At 44.1% G+C, this 25,023-nt stretch overlaps 1 protein-coding gene across 1 annotated transcript in view; it reads left to right on the forward strand.

Annotated features, from left to right (window-relative positions):
* HSPA12A (heat shock protein family A (Hsp70) member 12A) overlaps window positions 1-25,023 on the forward strand; it is a 141,794-nt gene that overhangs the window by 6,136 nt on the left and 110,635 nt on the right. The window contains exon 2 of the mRNA XM_033130809.1: window positions 7,393-7,479. Coding sequence (XP_032986700.1) covers window positions 7,443-7,479 — 37 coding nt within the window. The 5' untranslated portion in view covers window positions 7,393-7,442. The remainder of the gene's footprint in view (window positions 1-7,392; window positions 7,480-25,023) is intronic.

Here is a 25,023-nt window from a genome sequence, read left to right on the forward strand (position 1 = left end):
CAAAAGCCAGGCTTTTTAATTTGTACTTCTTTTCTTAATATAAATGTAGTAAAATAAAAACGGTAATTGCGTTTATTGTGAATGAAGAGAATGTTAAACATATTTTCCACATAGGGGGCAGCAAAGAAGAAAGGGAGGAAGAATCCCAGTTAAGAGGACCAGTTAGATGTTTTCTCAAGTCATGGCTAAAATGTTTTCTCTGTTACTGGTGCAAATATTGATTTGCTTTGTCTCCTGGATCCTGAGAGTTGTTGCGCTTGAATGAGAGCTAATAAATTGTTTGACTTTTGTAATTAAACTTAAGAATCTGATTGAAGGGGATTTTAGCTTCCCTGAAAATGTACTTTAAGTTAATCTGCTTAAGAGGAATTATCTATTTCTTATTAGCGTAATGGAAAGATTTTCTCTGCCTTTATAAATGATGATTTCTTCAGGCCTGGTCATGAATCTTATGGTAATGTTAAACCTTCAAAAAATTATTTGGGGGATTTAAAAAATTCAGTTGTCAAAAATTTAGGTCTTGACTCTTACAGTCATTATTGGCAAATTACAGGGTTTTTTTTTTTTTTGTTATTTTGTCTTTTTTTCCCCTTGATTCGCCTTTTTTTTTTTGGTCTGGTTTAAGAAGCTGGAGAATTTTAATTCTTTGAATATTTGAAAAGCATACTAGTCACAGATGCAGAGAATTATTTCTTGAAAAATTGTGACTTGGGGGAGTAAATTCCCAGGAATATTTAGTGAATAAAATCATTCTAGGCAAATTTCTCAATATTGAGTTGATTTAACTGCATCTCTTTCACATATAGCGCTCATATAAATTATTATCATTGGAGCCCTATGTACCTAGCAAAATTATTTAGGATAACACTTGTGAATGAATCTCTAATGCCAATCTAATGTGTTATATTAAATTTCTGTTCAATTTTTAAAAATACACAGAATTGTATTGTATGTTAACAAGCGATCATAGATCCTGTTTTTAATTAAATAATATAGTTATTATAATTTGAAATTGTGCATTCAGCACCTTAGGTGGATATTATAGAAATAAAAGTAGTAGTGATACCAATCAATTTCTCAGAAAAATAGCATTTCCATTAATACTCGAAAGAGAGATGTAGTAAAGATGAAAGACTAAAATGGTATTTCTAAATTGGAAATTTTAATGTTATTGACGATGCCTGCCTTCAGCTTGGGCTCCAGTCTGCATAACAGTATTTTCAGGGCTATAGTTTGGGGATAGGAAGGAAAAGGCAAGTGCAGGATAATCTAACACAGTAGTACTCAGACAGTACTACTGAGTTGATACTTTATACTAGGATGATTTTGTGTGATGGCACTGTCACTTGAAAAAAATAATTGAGGCAAAAGTGAGGTTTGTAATAGAAGCAGCTAGGTGCCTGCCCTGATCTCCATTTCTTTTTGTCTGCATAGAGATACTGCCGAAGGAAGCCACGTGAATAATCCAGGATCCATCCACTCTCTCCCACTGCCTTTGTAAGAACTTGCAAAACTCGCTGAAGGAGCTGCCCTTGCAACAGCTACTGTGAGACTGTTGTAAAAATTTGAATTGATTTCTGAACAACCGAGTGATTTCAAAGATCCCTGAGCTATTATTCTAGGTAACCCATCTTTCCCAAAGTTCATGGCCAAATATTTGCACCCTGGTCTTAGAACTTTTAATGGGGATTTGAAAATAGAGAAGATTGTGAAACAAACTCATGAGGTAGGGCATTTCCTACAGAAGAGACATCTCAGTTCACTTTAGATATCTATACTTTCTAAAGAATTTTTCTACCTCTAAAATTATAAAAATAGAGTTTCTTTTTGAGAGACGTAGTACCAAATTTCTTTTTGATGTAAAATTATTCCATGCTAACACTTGTTGGAATTTTTATGAACTTGTGGATCTGACCTGAACTTTGGTGCCGAATCACAGATGCTTTCTTTTCTTCATAGCCAGGCTGACAGAATATAAGGGAAAATAAAGTTCCCGTGCTGATGTTGAGAATATAGAATCAAAGATTGTCTTTTGTAGGGTAAGAATCAAAGACTATGTTTTGTAGAGTAAGAACAAAAACAACAAAAACAAAGTATGATATTTGAAATAAGTAAGATGTATGGTTTATCAGTTTATACGCTTTAGAATAAATATTGTCCTATGTATCATTTGTTACTTTACAGAAAATACAGCCATTTTGAATTCTTAACCAAGACCCTTGCAAGAAAAATATTATCTGTTCAATTAATAGTTTTTCTGTATATTTCTCATAAATCTATTGATGGAAAGTTAGTTTTCTTTTTAGAGATTATAAATCTGCAAAAGCAGGAAATGCAAGCAAAATGAATTACAAAATTATAAGATCTCTTTTAATTTATATTTGCAATAGACTTTATCTCTAAGTGTTTGTTACATGAGAACAAAAGAAATCGCCTTTTTTAAAAAAAAAACAACTAAGAATGACTGTTTTTACCTTCTCTTTGTATACGTTGTCTGGGTTTGACTCTAACTCAGGAGGGGCATGCCTTGAACTTTTCACTCTTTTTTGAGCTCTAATGCTAAGAAAAAAGCACAAAACTAGGTAGTTGCTGGCTAGTGGATCAGAGAACGTCACGCACATGCCTGTCCCTTTGGGATTAAGGCTCAGCTGTCACATCAGGGTCAGCCCATTCGATTACTGTGAGAGACTCACCTTGCTCTCCACGTCAGGCATTAGGGCTATACACTGCATGCCGTCCCATCTCATCTGTTTTTGACAAAACGTGTAGGTAAAATTTTAAGGTTTTTATTTTTTATATAGTAGGCATCTACAGCTGGTCCTTTAGACCCGTCATATGTGTGCTGTTACTAACGTGGGTCTCTTTCAGTTGGATATTTTAAAATAAGAAGTAACTCTGGAAGATTATGATTGGTGGAAAGGGGCTGGGATCCTGTATCAAACAAACTGGAGAAAAACAGTATGGGAACGCTCCTTCGGCTACTTAGTGCTTTCTGACTTTTGAACAAAAGGAAACTTTGCAGCATGGAATTCTATGAAGATTGCAGGAAACAAAACAGTAAAAGCAGGCTCTTCCTGGGGGAGGGGAGTGAGGTCTGTACTTGTCTAGCTCCGGTCGTGTCCGACTTAGTCATACGAACTGCAGCTGAAATGTTCATTTCAAATGATCCTGTGCCTCCTACCAAGGGATAAAATAGTAAGACCTTTTTCTTCCCCTAGCCAGTGGTTCTATATTAATTCAGCAGCTATAAAGCAATGGTCAAATTGACATCATTTTTTAACTGGAAAGTAAGAACACCTTACTTATGGAATACAGGCATTTCAACAGGTACTGTTATCTATCAAGCCTGATGTTAACTTTTTATTTAAGTATAAAAAGGATCTTAACATTTTTTTGTGTTACCTTTGAGTGGGTGAGATACATGTCGGTAACAAAATGTAAACACTAAGGAAATAAAGGGCTCAGGTTGAAATGTCTGGGGCTCTCACCCCGTAAGTAAATTTACAAACCTGGTTATGAAGAGTGTTGGCTCTTACCCTTCAGGTTGCATTTTAGCCCAGGGTATAATTCTCATCATCCTGTACACATTTCATTAGTTAGGTGTGCATGGATGCAGGAGTGATGCAGCATTTCAAAATGCATTCTTTTATTGTTAAATGCACGCCCAGCACATCCATTTTAGTGTGAAGTTCAAACAAATGTAATTCAAGGTGAATTTCTACTTCATGAAGTCAGGTGGTTTAAAATGTGTTACGAAGAACCCCATGAGTATAAGACTACAATGCCCCGTTTTGTTGTCTCTGAACTTGGAGTTTTCATCAGACTCTTGCATCGTGTACAACTAAACCAGAAGATGCAAAAGTGAAACCAGTCTTATGTCTGCTGTCAGATTTGACATTCATTCCACTGGTGTTGTCCTTATTGGAATTGTTTTTCTCCTCTTCAAATGTTTTCCTTTCCCCACACTCCAGAAATACAGTGTATGGTTTTAACACCATCCACTCATACTCTCACTCTGGGAGTTCATGCAGAGGACAGGTGGCCACTTTCTGCCCCCCCCCCCCCCCCCCCCCGCCCACCGCAGATACCACCTTCTCTGTGTATTCCTTCTCCCCAGAGGTTATTTATAAGGCAGTTTGGGATTCTAGCCTTGGTAGCTCAGGCTGTTTTAGTCTTGGCTGCAGGGGCTTAAACTCAACTCACTTTTCCTTTGTCTTGACTGCCTAGCTAATAGGCAAAACTGCTAGAAATACCTGTGTGGTCGTATTTACTGCTCATCTGTTTGCCATTATGGAAATCATTTTTATAGATAAGGAAATCATAAAACCAGGCAGAACTTTTGGGGTCATTTAATTCCACACCCTCATTTTACAGATCCCCCCCAAAAAAAAGACCTCCCCATAAAGCTACATAAGCACAGACTTTACTCCCCTTCCCATGAAAACACTCCAGTTGTTGGTGAAATACTGTCAATATAATTCTTCATATTCAGGAATCAATTTATTTAACAGATTTAAAGAATTTAAAAAATTTCACTACGTGAGTAGGGAAAGGAAAAATAGCTTTTATTATATACAGCATATTTTGGTATAATATGTGTAATTCCCTTAACTGGATATCTGTATGTTCTGATAATACTACAAGATTTAAAGATCTAAAATCCAAAATTTCTAAATTCTAAGAAAAAAAGTGTTGCACTCACAAGTTATGACCTTTCAGAAGGTTTATGTGTAAAAAATTCTGTAGCTTTCTTCAGATTTATCGTTTTAAATAGCTTTTTTATAGCTGAATTCTCTATATTCTTGTTTGTCAAGTAGGCAGGCAGGTGTTTTTGCCTTTTTAAAAAAGTACAGTAATAAGCACGTCTCCTGCTTACTTCATCAGCTGCAAAAATATTCGTGGCTCATCCTGTGGGAAGGTGATTCACCTGAAGCTTTGTTCCCGAATTAGTAACGTTAGTAACGTGGCAGCACCGCATTTAGCAAGTGGTGCTTCCCACCAATTAAATTGAGAAAAGTCTCTGGCTCTTATTCAGATACGAACTTAGGCTTTCAGCTGTCAGAGGAAAATGAAACCATCACTAACGGCTGTTTATTTCACTGGCAGGTTCATGCCTACGACAAAGTGATTTTTCCCCAGGTGAATTACTCCCTCACATTGGCGTGGCAATGACTAATAAGGTATTTATGAAAACTGCTTAAGTGGGTGGTCCCTGTTCCCACCGTGTGTCACTGCTGCCGCCAAGTGACAGGTCTGAAAAATCAGCAAATCTTAAAACAATTAGAGCATCATTCCTTTCCTAACCCAAGGCCCCTGCTACCTCCTGGACAAAGATGTTGTCTTCTTGTGTGATGAGAACGGGCATGCCCTCCTAAATCACACTTGACCCACGCGGGCATCCTTCCGAATTCATGGCTCCTGAGAAAAGAATGACATGGGTGATTAAGAAAATAATTTCTTTCTCTGAACAATCTAATTTTAGGGTTGAGGGAGTTTTTAAGTTTAGTTTGGCTCATGTCCCACAACCTCACACAAAAATCATACTATGCTACAGGAAGGGAAATTCTCTGTCTTAAATATCCATTAGTCACACCCCAAACTTGTAACGCTCAGGAACATGCAAGTACTCAGGGACATATGTAAAGCCTGTTCTCTGGAGTAACCTCATTCTTGAACTGGGCTAAGAGCTTTTCAATTGCTGTGACATTTTCAGCCAGGGAAGTAGTTTTCGTGGCAGAGCAATGTTTTACAGCCAATTACTTTATATGATCAATGGAGCAATTCCCCTTCCATAAAGGGACCAAAGCGATCAAGTTAAATCATTAAAGAGAGTAAGAGAGAGCTGGAGAAAGGATTCATCTCATTAGCAGGTGCTGCAAGCTCCTTGGTGGCGCACAATGTCACTGGCCCTTTAAGACAATGGCTGTGCTCCCTCCAGCACCGCCACCCCCTCCCCTGTAGCTGTTGACAGGTCTAAACCTCCCTAGCAGCCCATTGTGGCCGCAGTAGGAGGCACCTGCAGAAAATGTGCCAAAACCAGCCAGGGAGCAAGAGCTTTTCAATAAGCCCCGCAGCTGGAGAGGAGAGGCAACACTAAACAAGCAGGCGAGGCCCAGGCATGTGATGGGAAAAGGGGTCAGAGCCAGACACCTCCTATCGGCTTTCTGAGCACCGTTCGCCTCAATTTGCTGACATCTTCTAGCTGGCTTTTCTCTATTTGCTTAATATGCTGAGGTATTTAGCTTAAAAGCACTAAATGCTCCATCACGGTGCGCTGCTCTCTCTCCCTTTCCCATTTACTGTTATTAAGGACGTTTTCCAGTATTTTCTCTCGCTTTCTGCCCCAAACTAAGATTGTTTTCTTTTCCTTCTCCCTCATGACCAGTTACAGGCATCCTCCAGCACACGCTGCCCGCTTGATTTTACTCATCTTTAAATCAGGGGCCAGTAAGACTCTCCAAATTCAGAATGTGCCCTGCTCTCCCAAAGCACACCTCCCAACTGCTAGAAGCTGAGTAAACATTTATTGTGCATCTTCTACTGTGTACCCACCGCTGTTCTCAGGGCTTCCAGAAATCCGGAGCCGGACAAGACGTGCTTCCCGTCTTGTACTGTTTAGGATCCAGCAGAGAGGCAAAATACTGTGTTTCCCCGAAAATAAGACCAGGTCTTAGATTAAGGTTTGTTCCAAAAGACGCATTAGAGCTTACTTTCAGGGGATGTCCTCCTGAAAAATCATGCTAGGGCTTATTTTCCGGTTAGGTCTTATTTTTTGGGGGAAACACGGTAGCTAATATAATCGTGGGTTTTAGGAATGTGTTTTGCGTGCACGCGCTTTTCTTTGTAGTACTCATAACCCTTCTGAGAATAAGCAGGAGCCGAGGTGGGGAAGACAGGGAGGGAACCTGGGACATGCTTGCTGGTTGGTGTGGTGGCTTTGTCGAGTGTGCCCTGGGAAGCAAAGAGGACAGAGTCTCAATTTCATCTCTCCAAGAAAAATATAATAATAGATGTGAACCTGGCCTGGTTCCTCAGTTTCAGCAGCTCTTAATGGTCTGCAATTCCTTACCTTTACACAGCACTTTCCAGTTTTCATGGTATTTCCATCTATTTTTTTCCCTTCACTTGAAATAGTGAGGCATTATCTCTGTCTTACAGATGAAAACGTCTGAAACTCAGGGCACCCTCCACCCCTGCCCCCGCCCCCGCCCAGCCCAGGGCCACACAGAAGTAGGTGGTAAGTGCAGAGGCTCAGTCAGGAACCCTCTGCCGCTCACACAAACCTTACCTTGTACCCCATGCTGCCTCTTCAGCTGTCAAGCAGCACGATTTGAGAGCTGCGTGGAAACACCAAGTGACATTTTCACAGTGAAACTCTTTCCCCTCCTACAGAGGAGAGTGTTGGCGTGTACGGATTCTGTGGGTGTACAGCAAAGAACAAAATGAAGTGTGATTCAAGGCGGGAAGTAACTGCTTCAGGTAGGAAATGAGCTAATCTGTGTACATATCAAACCAGCCCCTGAAATGGTTACCCCTAGAAATTCATTCCTTTGGAGAGGAACTCGGTACCTTAAAAATGGGTACTCTTAAGTACTCGTAAGATACTGGCTAAACTGCTGCAAAACATCAGCTTGTTCAGAATGCCAACAAATGGTGAGAGGTGTGAATGAAAGGGTATTTCAGAGGCACTGGAGTCAGAAAACAAATCATTTCCCGCCCTCCCAAGGCTCAGAATGGTCGCTGTCCGCGCTCACAGGTGCGGCTTGTAGAGGGGACCTGGCATGTTCTAGCCTACTGGGCGGCTTGTCTCCGTGCTCTGCTCTGCTGGCCCCGAGGGCTTGTATCTGTCGGGGCCACACTAAAGCAGGAAGAGGTGGTCTGTGTGCTCCTCTGGGCTTGTTTATGCTTTAACACGGCTCTCCTCTCAGAGCACTGGTCCTCTTCTTCCTTCTTCCCCAGCGCCTCCCTCCAATTCTGGAGAAAACAAGCGGACTATTCATGTAAAAAGAGAAAGAGTGAGCAGGGAAGGGGGGAGATGCCACCGACAAACTCCATTGAAAGCCACTGGCTGTTCATTTACATTCACACTTTTAAAAAACGTTAACTAATGATGTTAAATGGTTTGCCAAAGGTCCTGGCAGGTCAGTTGTAGAAGTGTCATTTCTGCCTAATTAGGGCTCTTGTGGCTGCCCGGGGCCTCCCAGTGCAACTGGTGACAAGCCGAGAGCTGACAGCTTCAATTGGTGCCAATAGGGAGGTTGGAGCGGTCATGTTTTCCACCTCAGCCAGGTGTTTGCTGAATGGGGGAGGGGACCTGGTGAGAGCTGAGTGCTTCTACGATCCTTTTCCTTTCACTGCTCCCTTTGCCTGTCTTGTCCTGTGTCAAGGTCAAGAATGGGCTTTGCTAAATCAGCAATTTGGTTTATCTCTGGGAGGTCATTAGCAATCCCCAGCCCAGACATTTCAAGTGGTCTCAGACCCCAGATGGCTAGATTTTTTTTTTTCTTCCTAAAAATCAGAGAGTAGGAAAAGAAAAGGAAAGTTTTAGGTGAAAAACAATAGTAGGAAGAAAACAAAACAAAACAAAAAAGTTCCCCAGAAAACTCTGCATAGCCACCAAAGCGTTAAATTTCTGAAGAGATGTTCATAAAAAAATTGCTTGAAGAGAAAACAGCTAAAGCATCCTGATCGATGCTTTAAACATTTTAAAGAAGAAAAGACAATAATGAAAAGAAATCCTACAGTGTTCAACTGGCAGTGGAGTACCTGTCACATAGTGGGTGCTCGCTAAATAATTTATTGTCTGATTTGATTTTTTTCAGGAGAAAAATTATTGTCTGAGAAACAAAGAGTGACTGATGGAGATCCCGCTATGTCTCATGCTTACTTTAATTGTTTCCACAATGCTCTTTGAATTTCTCAGTTGACCATAAAACACATGTTAAGTTAGAGTACCACATGATAGGTTGATACGATTAGCTTGTTTTCTGTTTTGATTTTTGCACTTCTCTTTGTTTCTGTTTTTTTGTTTGTTTATTCTTTTAAACAACTTAAATAAGCAAAATACCACTGGTGCTCAGCAGCCCCAATTACAACGCAAAAATGATAGGTCGTCTGTGTCCAGAATTTGGTTTTGACATACTGGCAGGTCCTGCAGGGGTAACAGCACTCCCTGTGTGTGCCTGAATTGAACACCAGCACTTGAGCACACACAACACACATATGTGTACCGAGCGAGTTAGTGGGTCTGTTAGACAAGGAACAACAGCGTTAGCACCAAGGTGCTTGGGGGCAATGCTGTGTTAAAGGAAAAGGTGAACTGAAAAAAAGTAATATTTGTTTTATGAAAATCTAAGATCAGACCCCAAAGATTATACTTCTGGGCGAGGAGAAGGAGAGTAAAGTGATGGGTTGTCTGTCTGAAACTAAGTTTTTGGCTTCATTTTCCTCTGCTGCCTCTGTTTTCTCTAATATGGGACAATGAACATTGGGCCAGAAAACAGACTGTTCATATCTGTTGATTTTATCAAAGAGTATTGTGAAGATTAAATAAGACAACGTATATCACCCTGGGACGATACCTGGCACCTATCAGGTGCCCAGTGGCAGTGAATTCTCTTCCTGCTGTCTTGAGTCCTTCCTGGTTGGAGAGCACAGGCTATTCTGTGGTGTCAAGTTATTTTCTCAACACCCAGGACATTTTATGAACAAGAGGAATTATAGACTTGGCTAATAGGCTGACTCATGAGTGATAAGTGAATAGATGACTCTAGATTTATTCAACAGTTTAGTTCCCGGGTCGCAAACTTTTCCCTCCAGGGGCCTCCTTTGTCACTAAATTCCCTTAAAAGATGCACTTTGCATTTTTGTCCCTCCCTTTCATGCCACAGCGCATGTTCTTTTTCCTTTTCTTCAGTGACCTTCTTTGTTTACTCATACTGCTGTTATCGGAGGTGATTTTTGCTTCCAGTCCCAGCACTGACCCCGCCCTTGGCTCTGCCTCCCAGGTCTGCTGCTTGCCCAGTCCTGATTTGCAAAGCGCCACTGTTTGTGTATACTGGGGGGTGAATATTGTTGTCTGACTCTCAAGCATGCTAAGAAATGGCCACCTATGACCCTCCTTGTGCTTAGGGAGATGCGTATTTAAAAATCATTCCGGAAGATAATAAGTGGTAAGGAAAACCTGCAGCAACTGAACCAGCCTAGAAAAATAAGCCAATTAGTTATTAAAAACTCAAATAAACAACTTTGAAGACTTGTGAATGGAGGAAAAGAACGTGTGTATCACTATAGGTCCTCCTGTTTTGTGGCATTAATATTCTGCGGTGACATTTGTGATAAATATAGTGACCCTGGAAGGGTGAAAATTATGTTCAGTTGGACATTACCTAAACCTTTCTAAAAGGGCAAACCTGATTTGTTTTTCTATTGTTTAAGGGCTTTTTCTGTGGTCCTTTCAGATCTGGCTATGGCTTTGCTTTGACCTTGAACCCTTACTCTGTTTGTGCTGATCTGCTCGCACCTTCTCTGTATATTGCCAGGATGTTTCATGCTTCAGGGCCTTTGAACAACTCTTTTTATCCTTGCAATGCCTTTTCTCCCTATTGTTCTTCTTACAAACAACCTATTTATTATGCCACCTCCTCCCCAAAGCTTCTCCTGACACCCTCAGGTTAGGTTGACCTTTCTCGCTTTTGTGCCCCCACCACAGGAATCTCACATTTCTTCTCAGTAACAATAATAATTGTAATAGTAAAATTTCCCTATTATTGAGTGCCTTCTGGTGCCAGTAAGCGTAAGTGCTTTTACTTGTTATCATTTAATCCATGCCACCCCAGGAAGAAGTCGCTGTTGTAGATAAACCACTTTCAGCACGAGGACACTGAGGCTCACGTTGGCGTGTTTAAGGTCACAGTTTGAAAGCGGCGGAGCGGGATCTGAGCCCAGCCCGCAGGGCTCCAGTATACATATTAACCACGCTCAATCTATAACCATCAAACTATGCTGCCTTTCAGACATACATATAAGAAAATAATAAGAATGATACATCTGAGAAAAGGGCTGCAAGGGAAATAGGGCAAAGTCAAGGGCAAGGTGACTTCACAAATGCATCCCATGAGGTCTTGTGAATTTTAAGAGATGAGCCACAAATGTGCCTGTCGACCTCCTAGTAGCAGAAGAAAGACGCATGGTCAACTACAAGTAGGCAGGAGGAGAAGGGTGGGAGAGGGAAGCAGGTCCCAGCTTGACCTCCACTGGCCCCCATGTGGGATTTAGAGGTGTCTTGGGGAAACGAGTTGGGCTTTCCAGGAATCTGTTCACATAAGGGACCAAGTCACCTCCCAGGAAATCCCAAGAGAGTCCAGAGTGAAGCTTTGTTTGGAGGAGAGGGTAATTTTGAGTACATGATGTCCTGTCACTCAATGTGCCCTCATCTGCCTACTGACTAACTGGGGCGTGAGCAAGCAACGACCAAGCTCCAAGCTCCCCCACTTGCCTCCCAACTCTGAGAGCATGGTGGGAGCCAGGCCAGCTCCTCAGGGTGTTGACTTGGGCAGTAGCTCCAGTGATGTGACAGCAGCAGCAGCAGAGGCGGTGAGCCCGGCGCTGGCAGGGTTGGTGGCACTTGCATGATGGCGGTGGCACCAGCACTGGCGGTGGTGGTGGCACCAGCACTGGCAGCGCCTGTACCAGCGGGAGGTGGCACCACACCTTTGAAAGGGACACAGCAGAATCGCAGCGGCTGCAGGGGCCAGTCAGCTTTAGTGAGTGTGGGAGGCAGGTGGCTGGAGGAGCCCAGAGTCGGCTCTGCCTGCAGTGGTGAAAGCCCTGCGGGTGGCTCTGGGTGACCAAAGCCTGGACCATGGGAGGCAGTGGAGACGCTCATCCAAGGAGATATTTGAGTCTCCCCATGAGGAAGACTTCTTCAGTAGCTGGTGGGAGTTGGAGCCAAAGAAATGCTCTTTATGCTGTTAAAATGACCCCTTGGGGTAGAGTGACCCATGAAAAGATGAGTGACATAAGATTTAGAGCATTGCTGAGATTAGAACCAACCGGCTGGTTAAGAGAAGCTTACTCAGTTTTTCCTAGTGTGGGCAGTTGAGGACACATTCATCCACTCATCCATTTGTTCAGTTATTCCCTCAACAAACATCAGTGGATCCTTTTTTGGAGTCTGAAGTCAGATGACCGGGTTCCGAATCTGGCTCTGCCACTTGCTAGTCTGTGATCTTGAGACAGTGACGTGCTATCTCTAATCCCCAGGCTCCCTGCCTGTAATATGAAATATGAAGGATATTCGAGTATCCACCTCTCGAGATTTCAGGAGAATCAAATACATGTGAAGTGTTTAGCACAGTGCCTGGCACAATTAAACACCCGATAAATGTGAGCTCTGATTAAACATGAGGAGATGTACAAAGATTCACATCATCCCCCACTGAATAAAGTAGCATTTGTCCATATACTGAAGTGCTACCTAGGTAATGTCCAGAAGCTGTTAACTGGGGCTGTCGTTTGGTATAGAGATTGCGGATGATTTCATTTACTTACTTTTCTTATCTGCCTTTTAGGATTTTCCCAGAGTTCATGAACTGTTTATGAGATTTTAAAACGGAAGGGAAAGAAATCCCATCCGAGCATCTCTGTGGTGCTTTAATCTGCGCCATGGCACCGCTGTACCCCACGTGCTTGAACAGTCCCCGTGGAGGGAGGTGCAGGGGCCCCTTACTGCATCTGCTGGCAGTGCTGATTCTCAGAAAGCGCTGGCTGAGGCTGTCAGCTTGTAGTTTTTCAGTTACGGTTCAATCCTCTGTTCGTCAACCAGTGTTTATTAAGCGCCTCCTGTATGCCAGGCACCACGAGAAGTTCTGGAGAGCCAACAGGGTCCCTTCATGGGGCTAGAAGTTTCGTGAGGTCCTCAGACTGTAACCCAATCATTAAATAAATACGACATTACGAATGGGGGATGCTGTGAAGTCTGTGAGAGTACACTGCGAAGACATGGGGCGAGGGAGACGGAGAAAGCATCGCAGGGCGGAGACAGTTTAGCGGAGCCGTGAAGGGTGTGGAGGAGTTATTGGGGAGATTAGAAAAGGGGGGTGAGCACTCCAGACAGAGGAGCAGAGCCTGCTTCGGGGCCACAAAGAGCATCCAATTTCCTTTCCACGTGTGAGCCCTTAAAATATTGAAGATGACTTCTTCCCTGGAGTCGTTCTGTTTTACTCCCACTCTCTTCAGCTTTCCTTCCTAGGATGTGATTTGCAGTCTTTTGTCATTTGGAGATCCAGTTCGTTGACAACCCCCTTTTTAAATAACAATTTTATTGAGCTATTCACATACCATACAATTCACTCATTTAAAGTGTATAATTCAGTGATTTTTAGTATGTCACAGAGTTGTGCAACCATCACCAAATCAATTCTGGGACATTTTCATCACCCCAAAAGGAAACTCCCACACCCATTCGCAGTCACTCTCCATTTCCCCCCAAAAGCCCAGCCCTGGGAAATTACAAATTGCTTTCTGTCACTATAGAGTTGCCTATTCTGGACATTTCATAAAAATGGACTCGTATAGTATTTGGTCTTTTGTCACTGCTTCTTCGTTTAGTGGGGTGTCTTTAAGGTTCGTCTATGTTGCAGCGGCATCTGTATGTCACTTCTTTTTATCGCTGAATAATATTTCATTGTGTGGATAGATCATGTTTGGTATATTCATTAGTCAGTTGATGGCCAGGTGGGTTGTTTCCACTTATTGGCTATTATGAATCATGTGGATGTGGACATTCATGCACAAGTTTATGTGTAGATGCATATTTTCACTTCTCTTGAATACTCAAGAATTCCTAGGAAGGGAATTGCTGGGTCATATATATGTGTATGGTAACTCTGTGTTTAACCTTTGCAAGAACTGCCAGCCTGTTTTCCAAAGCTGTTGCACCATTTTATAGTCCCGCTAGCCGTGTAGGAGGGTTCTGATTTCTCCACATCCTTGCCAACACTTGTTATGATCTGTCATTTTTATGATAGTCAGCCTCGTGGGTGTGAAGTGCTCTTTCACTGTGTTTTGATTTGCTTTTCACTGATGCCTCATGACGTGAGCATCTTTTCAGGTGTTTATTGGCTATTTGTGTATCTTCTTGGGAGAAATGTCTATACGGGTCCTTTGCCCATTTTTCAATTGGGTTATGTCTTTTTATTATTCATTCGTAAGAGTTCTTTATATATTCTACATACAACTCCTTCATCAGATATACACGTACGACTTGCAAATATTTTCTCCCATTTTGTGGGTTGTATTTTCAGTTTCTTAATAGTGTCCTTTGAAGCACAAAAGTTTTAAATTTTGATTAAGTCTAATTTATCTATTGTTTTCTCTTTTTTTTTGCTTGTGCCTTTGGTATCTTATTTAAGAAACCATTGCCTAATCTAAGGTCACAAAGATTTATGTCTATGTTTTGTTTTAACATTTATTTCTTCTAATAAGTTTATAGTTTTAGCTCTTATGTTTAGGTCTTTCAGCATTTTGGATTCATTTTTATACACGGTGTGATATATGGGGGTCCAGCTTCATTGTTTTGTATGATGTTATTCATTGTTTTGTGTGATGTTCAGTTGTCCCAGTGCCATTTATTAAAAAGATTATTCTTTTCCCACTAAATTATCTTAGCACCCTTGTGAAAAATCAATTGACTATACAGGTGAGCTCTGAAGTTTATTTCTGAACTCTCAACTTTATTCCACTTATCTATCTGTCTATCCAGATACAGTACCACACTGTCTCGATTACTGAGACCCTGTAGGAAGTTTTGAAATTACAAAGTGTGAGTCTTCCAACTTTGTTTCATATTATCTCATCTAGTTCAGGTTCCTCTTCAGCCTGACTTATCTGGATTTCATTAATTCAACAAGCATGTACTCACATTTTTTCAGGCCCTGTGGTAGGCTCTGGGGATTCTGGGATGCGACAGGCACAGAGAAGGCTGACAGGTTGATCCAGCACCGTGCTATCCCACAGTGGATCCTGTGGTAGACCGTGACGTGCCACCCCCTCCCCTGAGGCCCAGGGTTTCCTCCCATCCAGTCAAGATGGCAAGTGACCCAGGTGAATCAATACGAAACCATAATATGAAATGACAAATGCTTATTTATCACCTATTATATGCTAAGCACTGTTCTAGATATCAGAATAGGGCAGTGAATAAAACATAAAAATATCTGTCCTCATGGAGCCTAGATTTTAGTGTGTGTGTGTGTGTGTGTGTGTGTGTGTGTGTGTAACAAATATGTTAAATGATAAACAATATAGGAAAAAAAAGCTGAGTGGGGGATAGTTAATGATGGGGTAGAAATGGGGTTAGAATTCAAAATAGAGAGTCCAGGGAGGCTTCACTGACAAGTTGTATTTGAGCAGCAACCTGCAGGGTGAGTGAACAAGCCATGTGGATATCTGAGGGAGGACCGTCCAGGGCAGAGGAACAGCTAGTACAAAGGTCCCGAGGTAGGAGTTGCCTTAGAGGTGTGTTAGAGGTCCAGCAAGGCGGCCGCATAGTGGGGAGGTGAGGCCAGGGGGGGTCTTGCAGGCCATGGTAGGGATTCCAGCCTCTCCCCTGAGATGAGAAGCCAAGGTCTTGAGCAGAAGAGTGGCATGATTTGACTTTCATTTTTAAAGGAACCCAATGGTCACGTTGAGAATCGACTTCGGTGGGGAGTGGGGTGGGTAGAGAGGAGGAAGGGAGGCCTATTTTATTTGGAAGCTATTGCCAGATGGAGATGGGGGATGGTGCTGGTTTGGATTAGAGTGACAGATGTTGGAGGGGGAGGCCTCAGGATTTCTGGCAACTGGATGTGGGGTGTGAAAAAGAGAAGAGTAAGAATGGTGCCAGCAGTTTTGGTCTGAGCAAATATTAACAGAAGGATGGAGCCACCGATTACTGAGGTGCTGATGGCTGGAAGACGAGCAGGCTTGGGGAGGAGGAGATCAGGCATTTGGTTGGGGCCTGTTTATTGGTTACTATTAGATACGCAAGTGGAGATGGGTGAGCTCAGACTGGAAATGTCAGCGTGGGTGTCATCACCACACAGCAAGAAACTGGAAGATCCCCCAAGAGAGAGTGTTGAGGGAAAAGAGATGTCTGTGGACCAGAGCCTGGGGCGTTCCCACCTTTAGAGCTCACAGAGATGAAGAACAACCACGGAAGAAGTCTGAGATGCCGTGCCATTGAAGGAAGAAGAAAACCAGCTGTGCTGAAAGTCAAATGAAGGAGGTGTTTCCAGGAAGAGGGGTGGTCTGCTGTGTCAGGAAGAGGGGTGCCAATTGGCTATGCCTGATGAGGACTGAGCATTGATGTGCTGTGGCCTTTGTGGCCACACCAGTGGTGGAAACCACAGGCAGGTGCCACCCTGCATCCTCTCACAGGCTGGGTGCAGCCATACCCCTCCCCAGGGATCACAGCGACTGTCCTCTGTACGAGTCCCCAACTCCGCCCCCATGCTCCCACCTCCGTCGTGGTCCCTAAAATGTCAAAATGAGTCTCTTCCTCTTTGATGTTTCTGTGTCAACAAATGTCTGGATGACCAAGAAGTCTGTCAAAATGCAGAAAGTATATTGTTTTTCCTTGGTTTTCTGTATTTTACTGATCAAGACGTTCTTGTCTAATTTGAATGCGGTTGATTCAATATAAGCTACCTCTACCAATTAAAAACATAAATTATTTCTAAACACATATGATCACATAGAGATCTCACAAGGTACATTTCCGGGGTGCATGTGATTTAATATAATGGTTTCCCCCATATTGGCCCTATTCTCTGCATCATTCCTACCCTCCTAGGTACCACAATGGGGACCACTTCTGCCCTGTTTGTTGGGGGGAGCCAGGAAATCTAAGGCATGGCACCCTATAGATAGGAGGGGTGTGGTGGTTCACCAGGTGGATGATGGGCCTTTGGGGCAGAAAGGATGGCCAGAGCAGAATCTTGGAGCTGGGAAAGTACAAGTGAGTTTGGAAACAGTGACTATCAAAGATGGGTAGAATATAGACTTGGACACAGGACTGGGGCTGCCCAAGGAGGAGCTGTCTGTGCAGAAGAAAAGTCAGGGGAACCCTTTCTGTACGTCTGTCCCAGAGAGAATGGAGCCAAAGTAACCAGTCAGCTGTGAGCATTGTAACTACCAGAGAGACAGGAAGCAAGAGACAGCAGGCAGTGTGGGCTGGTGTACCCCAGGAGGGGTTGCCCGCAGGTGTGACTAGGTAGGCTCCAGAAGGCTCCGTGGGGCATAGTGTGGGTATGTCCCTCCACCATATGGCATCGAATATTTTCCTTTGTTTTTAATTTCTGTCTTACCAAGGCTCATGTTGCTCTTCATACTGATTGAGTGGAACCGTGATTTGTGGATCATGTACCGCTACGTTCCTTGTTCTAACATTTCTTATCTCTGGGACATCAGGCCATTATGTCCATGTGTTGTGGGGACATGCTGTGGCATTCGCTCTGGTGGAGGCAGTGTATGGAGATGCATCTGTGTCCCCCTTCCCTACGTCACTGCAGTCACGCTTGGTATCAAGCAGCTGGGCAGAGTAAAGAAGCAGAAGTGACTTGTACTTCCCCCAAGAGGTGGGACTGGCTTTGGGGCCAACCCCACGCTGAGGCAGACACCTCAAGGGGCCAAGAGAGACAGCAGGGCTCTGGCTCCAGATTGGGATGGAGTCGTATGCCAAGCTGAGGCGGTTAGACTTTATTCTGTAGTCTAACCGTCCCAGCTCTTAAGAAGAGAACTGATGGGCTCAGGTTTTTTCCTATTTGGAGAAACCCAGCAGCAGTGCGTGACAAGGGCAAGTAAGACGGGGTAGGGACATCAGACAGGGAGCCGATGCAGTAGCCCAGGCGAGAGGCCATGAGGTCCTGGCCCTGGGCAGAGCACTGGAGAGGAAGAGGAAGCTGGAGATGGAAACGTCATTGGGGAGGTCAGGTCGAGAGGAATCAGTGCCTCATTGGATATGGTGTGAGCTCCAGGATGGTTGTCAGGTGTGTGACCTGGGCAACCGAATCTATGCTGCTGCTTTCACCTCCTGCATGGAAAGCAGTGAGACGATCTTATACCATCTTCATATTCTGCAGGTTATTTCGAGTGACTCACATTTTGGAGGCTGAAGTGTTCTTGGGGGGGCGGTGAGGACAAGCCTGAAATATTCAAACAATGGCCTTGATTCTCCCCTTCTCATTCTGTCGGCGTCCTGACAGACTAGTAGGAGTGGCGGAGCACAGAGGAATCTTGAGCAGGATTGTTATGTGTAGGTATGAGGATGCCGCACCCCTCCAGTGGATTTGGTCTCCCAGAGCTGTGGAAGCAGTGAATAGATGACCCGCCTGTCCCTGAACTTGATGGGACTGGAGTGTCTCAGCGAAGATGTCTCAGCAGATGGCTGGTTGGGGGTTAGCGCTTGGCACACTAAGCCAGCACCTTCTTTCCTATTGTCTCTGTAACTCCATTGTTTTCAGCAAGCTGGTGGACTTTGTAGCCAGGGTTCATTCCCTACAGACAAAGCCTCCGTTAGAAAAATTGAAGTTTCAGAAGCTTCTAGAGAGCTGGGGGAAAATCACCACCCACCAGCAGTGGAAGTTTCAATTCCAGATCCCTAGGCAAAAATGGCAGATAGCGTTTCTCCCTTTATTAGTTAAAAAAAAAAAATATATATATATATATAAACAAATCTGGATGGGGGAAGAGGGAATGGCCTCCAGTAGTTGTGTATTCCTGCCTGACTCTGGAGTACAGTTTTGAGCGAGCAATGCAGATGATTCTGGCAAACTGTAGATTTCATTTCCAGCATTCAAAGGTACAGTTGATATATATAAGGAAGGAAAAACATTAAATGTGGATGTTCTGACTTGAATTGCTGCAATAGTATTTCCTTTCGGCTTTCTTCAGGTGACTGGGTTTTTTCCCCTCTCATTGACCAATTTGGGAATTGTTTTAAAACAGTCTAAGGATTGCTTTCCCCACCAGAAGAATAAGCTCAGTCGCAATAAAATAGCTGAGCAAATGGGTAGTTGGAAGCATTTTGTAATCTTTGGCATCCAAAGGAGTCTTTTACTCCATGGACCAAAACTCTGTTGAGGATGCGAGGCAACCTTAAACGTGGTATTTCTCATTTGAAAGATTTACATCACCCTGAAAAGAAGGAAAACTCTTTTTAAAAAAAAAAGTCACTGTGAGCGGCAGATTTTCCTGGAGCCCATGGCCATGCAGGCCGTTTGAATGATACTTCAGAGCTGTCTCATAGGAGCAAGATGCTCCCTTTCATGCTCGCTCCTTCAGTGACATGATTTGTGTGCTGAGAAGTTGGGGTTGGCGCTATTGAAAACTCTGTGGCCTCTGAGAAAAGGTCGGGAGGGCATGGATCAGACTACAATCCAGAGCATCATTTGGTCAGGTACATGGCCAACATTCTCCGCTCTGTGTGCGGGGCTGCCCAAGACCCAGCCAGGTGTCCCCTGCCTCTGGAGATGCCAGCTGGACAGGGAGAAGAGTGCTTTCAGGGATTTGTACAGTCAGTCATCCCTCTGTCAGGGGCCACATGATACAAATGTTTTAGAAAGAACTGGTGTTGGAGCTGGACAGAGCTTCAGGGACCATCCAGGCAGGGTAAACCAATGGTGTTCAGCATGAGGGCCATGCAGTCAGATGGCAGTCAAGTTTTGGATATGCTACTCACTGACTCTGCAACAGCACTTAAGTTATTTAACTGCTCTAAGCCTCCGCTGCCTCTTCCATAAAATGAAGAAATAATAGCCACCCGAGAGGATGTTTAAGAGGCTTGACCGAGATGATGACACATGTGAAGAGCTCAGCACAGTGCCTGGCACACAATAAATACCCCTTAAGTGTTTGTTAATATGAATAGCGCAATTTCTTCATCCAGGGGTGTGGAAAGTGGACAGTCAGAACAGAAACACGAATCCTGCAGATCACGATTTTGTCTGATAGATGCACTGCTTAGGAGTGCAGTCCTTCCAACAACAAACATTCTGGTTTTGAGCATCGTCCACAGGAGATGGCATATAGCAGGCAGAACGCACTGAAGAGTCAGCGTTTATAACTCACAGCTTTAGGTGGATGTCTGGGGTGAGCAGCCCAAAGGAGAATGGCCGAGCTGACCCTGCCCATGTTGTCTCGTTATCTCAGACAGAGAAGCTCCAGTTTTTACAGGTTAGCAAACAATTTGGCTGGAGTTCAGTACAACGTCAAGTGTGGGGGGGGGAGTCATCTTTGTTTGCAGTTGGATCTAGACAGCAAATGTGGCCTTTACTTTCTGAGATATGTCACAGGTGAAGTAAAGACGGGGGAAATACCAGGAGGCAAGGCTCCATGCCACCTGGATAAAAGGGAGGGTCCCCTGTGTAGACTGTCACCAACAGGTGGCTTCCTGCTATTTTGGGGGAATTCCACTTACATGTTAGATCTTTTCATGTGTGCCCATATGTCTCTTGTCTGTCTTTTCCAATATTTTCCCCCTTTGTGCTTTTGTCTGAATATTTCTATTGACACATCTTCACATTCACTGATCTCTTTTGGGGGTCTAATCTGCCATTAAAACCATCTAGTGACTTCGTAATTTTAGTTATTGTATTTTTCAGTTCCACAATTTCCGCTTAACTCTTTTTAAAAATAGATTTTAATTCTGTGGTAAAATTCTCCATTGTTTCATCTGTTTGCTCCATCTTTCCCTCTGTGTTATTGAACATACCCGTTACAGCTATTTTAAAGTCCTTGTCTGCTAATTCCAGTGTCTGGATTACCTGAGGGTCTGCCTCTGCTGTTTTTTGTTTCCCTTTGGATTTTGCTCACTTGGTTCTATCAATTGACACGTGTAGTAATTTTTAATTGAGTGTCAGACATTATGTATAAAAAAGTGACGAAGCTCAGGCTGGGCCCCTTTCCTTTGTGGCAGATGAAGTGGGAGCTGGTCGCTGTAATCCCATCAGGGACTCAGCTCTGTTTCCCTTCTGGTAGGTCAGTCTTATAGGAATTCCAGCCGAACCCAGGGTGTTCACCAGGGCCCCTCTTCTCTGGCAGGGCCTTGACTTTAATCTTGATTTTCTTAGCATTCCAAGATTGTTGGAAACTCCACACTGTTTTTCAAAAGCTTCCCGCTTAGGTTTTCAGCCTCCTCCTGTGCTGCGTATTTTCAGAACTTGGCAAATGTCTCAAGGGGGAAAGTGGGAAGTATATCGGACTAACTTATCTATAGTTCCTTTTCAGAGGGATCCCAGCCCCCACAACCCCCTAATTCATTCTTGTCCCTCCATTCCCGTGAGACTACCTGAAGTGCTGCTTGTTCCTTTGCCTCTTTGTAGCCCTTCACTGCCTGGGTCCTTCACTGGACCCTCAGCCTCTTGTTTCATGCCCAGAATCAGCAAATTCCCTGCAGTATTTTCTGTCCCCTCAAGTCCTGGTTGTCTCAGCGCTCTCTAATGACTTCATATGGAGGCTTTTTGTATTTAATCTTAGCCTTCCTTGCATGTCCCAGTGGTAGAGATGGTTTGCCATAGCTACTCCCTTGTACACAGAAGCAGAGGCTGCTCCTTTCTGTTCTTGGTGCTAGAAGACATAGCCAGGTTTCCTCATGGTTGTGTGGGTCCTATTCTCTTACTAAGGCGAGGGGCAAATATACGACCTGTGTTTACGTCACAGGCATAGGACCTAAGGGAAAAAGATTACCTTTCCCATGAATATAGTGACAAGCCTTCTCTCTCTCCCATTCAAACTCTGGTTTTATTCCAGAAGGCAAGTGACTAGATTGGGAGGGAGTAGTCACACTGCATTCTGACCTGGCCTGCCTACATAAGGATGACTGCTGATCCATGGCTCCCATCTAGGGAGGGACACCAGGGGGGTGTAGTGAATGGAAAGCAGGCCCCAACAACAGGCTTACCAACAACAGACACGTGTTTCTCACAGTTCTGGTGGTTGGAAGTCAGGGATCAGCTTGGTCGAGTTCTGGTGAGAATCCTCCTCCAGGTTGCAGACCGCTGCTTTCTCACTGTGTCCTCACATGGTGGGAAGAGAGAGAGCTCTGGTGTCTTCATTCCCTTATAAGGGCACCCATCCGGTCGTGGGAGCTCCACCCTCATGACTCCTCCCAAAGGCCCCGCCTCTAAATACCCTCCCATGGGAGGTTAGGGTTTCAGCGTGTGGGTTTTGGGAACACAAACCTTCAGTGGGTAGCAGCCTCTTTGGGCCGAGAGCGGAGCAGGCACGCACACAGCCGCTGCATTTTACCAGGTGTATTAGTTTTCTGTGGCTGTTGTAACAAATTACCATGTACTGGGTGCTTGAAGCAACAGAAACTTAAACTCTCACAGTTCTGGTGGCCAGAAGTTCAAAATCAAGGTGTGGGCAGGGCCACTGTTCCCCTGGGGCTCCAGGAAGACTCCTTCCTGCCTCTCCGGCTTCCTGTAGCTCCAGGCATTCTTTGGCTTGTGTCTGCCTCACTCCAAGCTCTACCTCCATCTTCACTCATCTTCTCCTCTGTGTCTGTACTTTGTTTCCCCGAAAATAAGACCGGGTCTTATATTAAGGTTTGCTCCAAAAGACGCATTAGGGCTTATGTTCCGGGGAAGTCATCCTGAAAAATCATGCTAGAGCTTATGTTCCGGTTAGGTCTTATTTTCGGGGAAACGCAGTACGTCTCTAGTACAGTGTCTCTCATTAAGACATTAGTTATTGGATTTAGGATCCATCTGGATAATCCAGGATGGTCTCACCTCAAGATCCTTAACTTCATTACATCTGCAAAGACACTTGTCTAACTATGATAAGGCTGAGAGGTTCCAGGGATTTCATGTTGACATATCTATTGGGGGATCACCCTTCAACCCGCAACACCAGCCTTTCCCATCTGACTTTTGCTACTGGGGTATTGAGATGGAACAGAACCAGCTTTCTGAAGGCCGCCCTTAGTTCTGTGAGTGAGCACCTGTTGGCATACCTGTCCTTACATTGGGGTAGTAGAAGGGGTACTCATTTTACTTTGACGAAATGATGAACATTCCGGCCTTTAGCAAATTGTGCATCATCTGTGAGTCCCTGTCTTGCATCTCTAAAATGAAGCAGTGAGACTACACGATGTCTACAAGAGTTTCTACCTCTAGAATCCCATTATGCTGTAACTAATGCCAGGGTGAGGTGGCTAGCTCTCTGTAACCATGTGCCCACCATTTCTGGCCCATGACATGCTTGCTGGCAACAGCGGGGGTGGGGGTTAGAGGGGAGAGGCGGGAGGGGTTGTCAAGCTCAGAGCCACAGACATCTTCAAGCTCTCTAGGCCACCCTGCGTTTTCATCTGCTGCCTTTAGTTGATCACAAAGAGATGGCCCAAGGATAATGGTTTGCGTCTCTCATGCAGGACCCAAGGCCCACAGCCTGGGCTGGGCGGCGTCCTTGTTGGTCTGATGTGGCATTTAAGCTCAGGCGTCTTGGGTTAGCTCAGATTTCCAGCCAAGCGATTCTTGAATCTATTCATGCAACAGAGTGGAACAGTGACACCATGACACCTTTTCTAATTGTGTTTTAATTGAAAAGGATTGATTTGATTATAGAAGCCTGCACCGTAGTTGAAGGGCTTGTTAAAACATGTATTAAATCCAAAAGGTTGCAATGTTTGGCTGTGTAATTATGTAAACAGTCACATAAATGGAGCAGTTTACAGTCAGCAGGAATGCTTTTTCAGTAGCATGGTAGCAAACTGGCGTCGTTGATCAGTGACAGGTGAATTTATTTTCTCAAGGACAAATGCAAGTTGGTATCCTCTCCCTGATATCAGCCGGGCCAACTTTTTCATTTTCTCTTTTTGTGTATATTTTTCCTTGAAATTCGTTGTGATTTTAAGTAATGTTTCTGTGTCCTCAGGTGTGCGTGAATTTCCCATCATTGTTAAGGAAAATAAAATGTGCAGCATCCCTACAATGTTTCGATATCTCAGCAGCACAAATGATCCAGGCATTAAAAAAGCAATCCTCAGCTGTACTTTTAAAATAGGACTAGAACCACCTTAAAAGTCCCTGCAGTTTTAATGAAAGTGTCCATTAAATTTACCGAGGATAAAGGAGCAATTTACCTCAAAACGCACTCTCTCAGCCTCCCCCAGGGACCTACCTTGCTCACCTATCTTTTTTGAACTTCAAAACAAATGAAACATTGATGAGCGTTGTCATTGAAACATGACTTCTTCTTGTCCATCACTTGCTCAACGTGGGCCTCTTGGAAGGTAGCAGGCCCCACAATCACGATTTCTTCACAGCCCAAGAAAATAGAAGGCGCAAATGGGCTGGCGAATTATGTGTTCCCAGTGGTTTTGAAGGGAAGCATTTACTGAGGGAGAAAATTGTTTTAATCTTATAACAACCAAGGAGGAGAGTTTGTAAAACACAGAACTCCTACGCATGCACTTGATTTTGTTGCGTAGGAACACACGGGAATATTTCTTCCCACAAAAGCGCCTGATGCCTCAGCTGAGGGATTTAGCTGAGGGCCTGGGCAGGGGCAGGAGGGTCTGGGGCGTTGGTTTAAGAAGAGGAAGTGCGTGCGCATGTGCATGTATGTGTGCGCATGTGTGCACGCGCGCGCGCGTGTGTGTGTGTGTGTGTGTGTGTGTGTGTTGGGGGGGATGAAGGTAGTGAGGCCACCAAAGTTGCTGGGAATCCCAGGGACTCGGAGAGGACAAATCCAGTGCAGGAGGAAGGCTTTCTAGCCCCCTCTGGAAATGTAGGACCTGCAGGACACCCCGAGCTTTGCTGTCCCAAGGTCTTGTTCATGGAGTCAAGGATGGAGGAGGCTGGTGCCCAAGGCTGACTTGAATAACTTCCTGCAAACCCAGCCTCAGTCCTTACCAGTGGTGTCCCTGGCCGAACTCAATACAGTGAGTGTCTTCTGAGTTTAGCAGCCATAGTGGCCCACAGCTCCAAAGAGACAAGTCAATACATTCAAATCTTCAGGAAAGCAGTCCTAGAAATGGGT

Source organism: Rhinolophus ferrumequinum, chromosome 16 (assembly GCF_004115265.2).
Source record: "Rhinolophus ferrumequinum isolate MPI-CBG mRhiFer1 chromosome 16, mRhiFer1_v1.p, whole genome shotgun sequence".
Lineage (NCBI taxonomy): Eukaryota > Metazoa > Chordata > Mammalia > Chiroptera > Rhinolophidae > Rhinolophus > Rhinolophus ferrumequinum.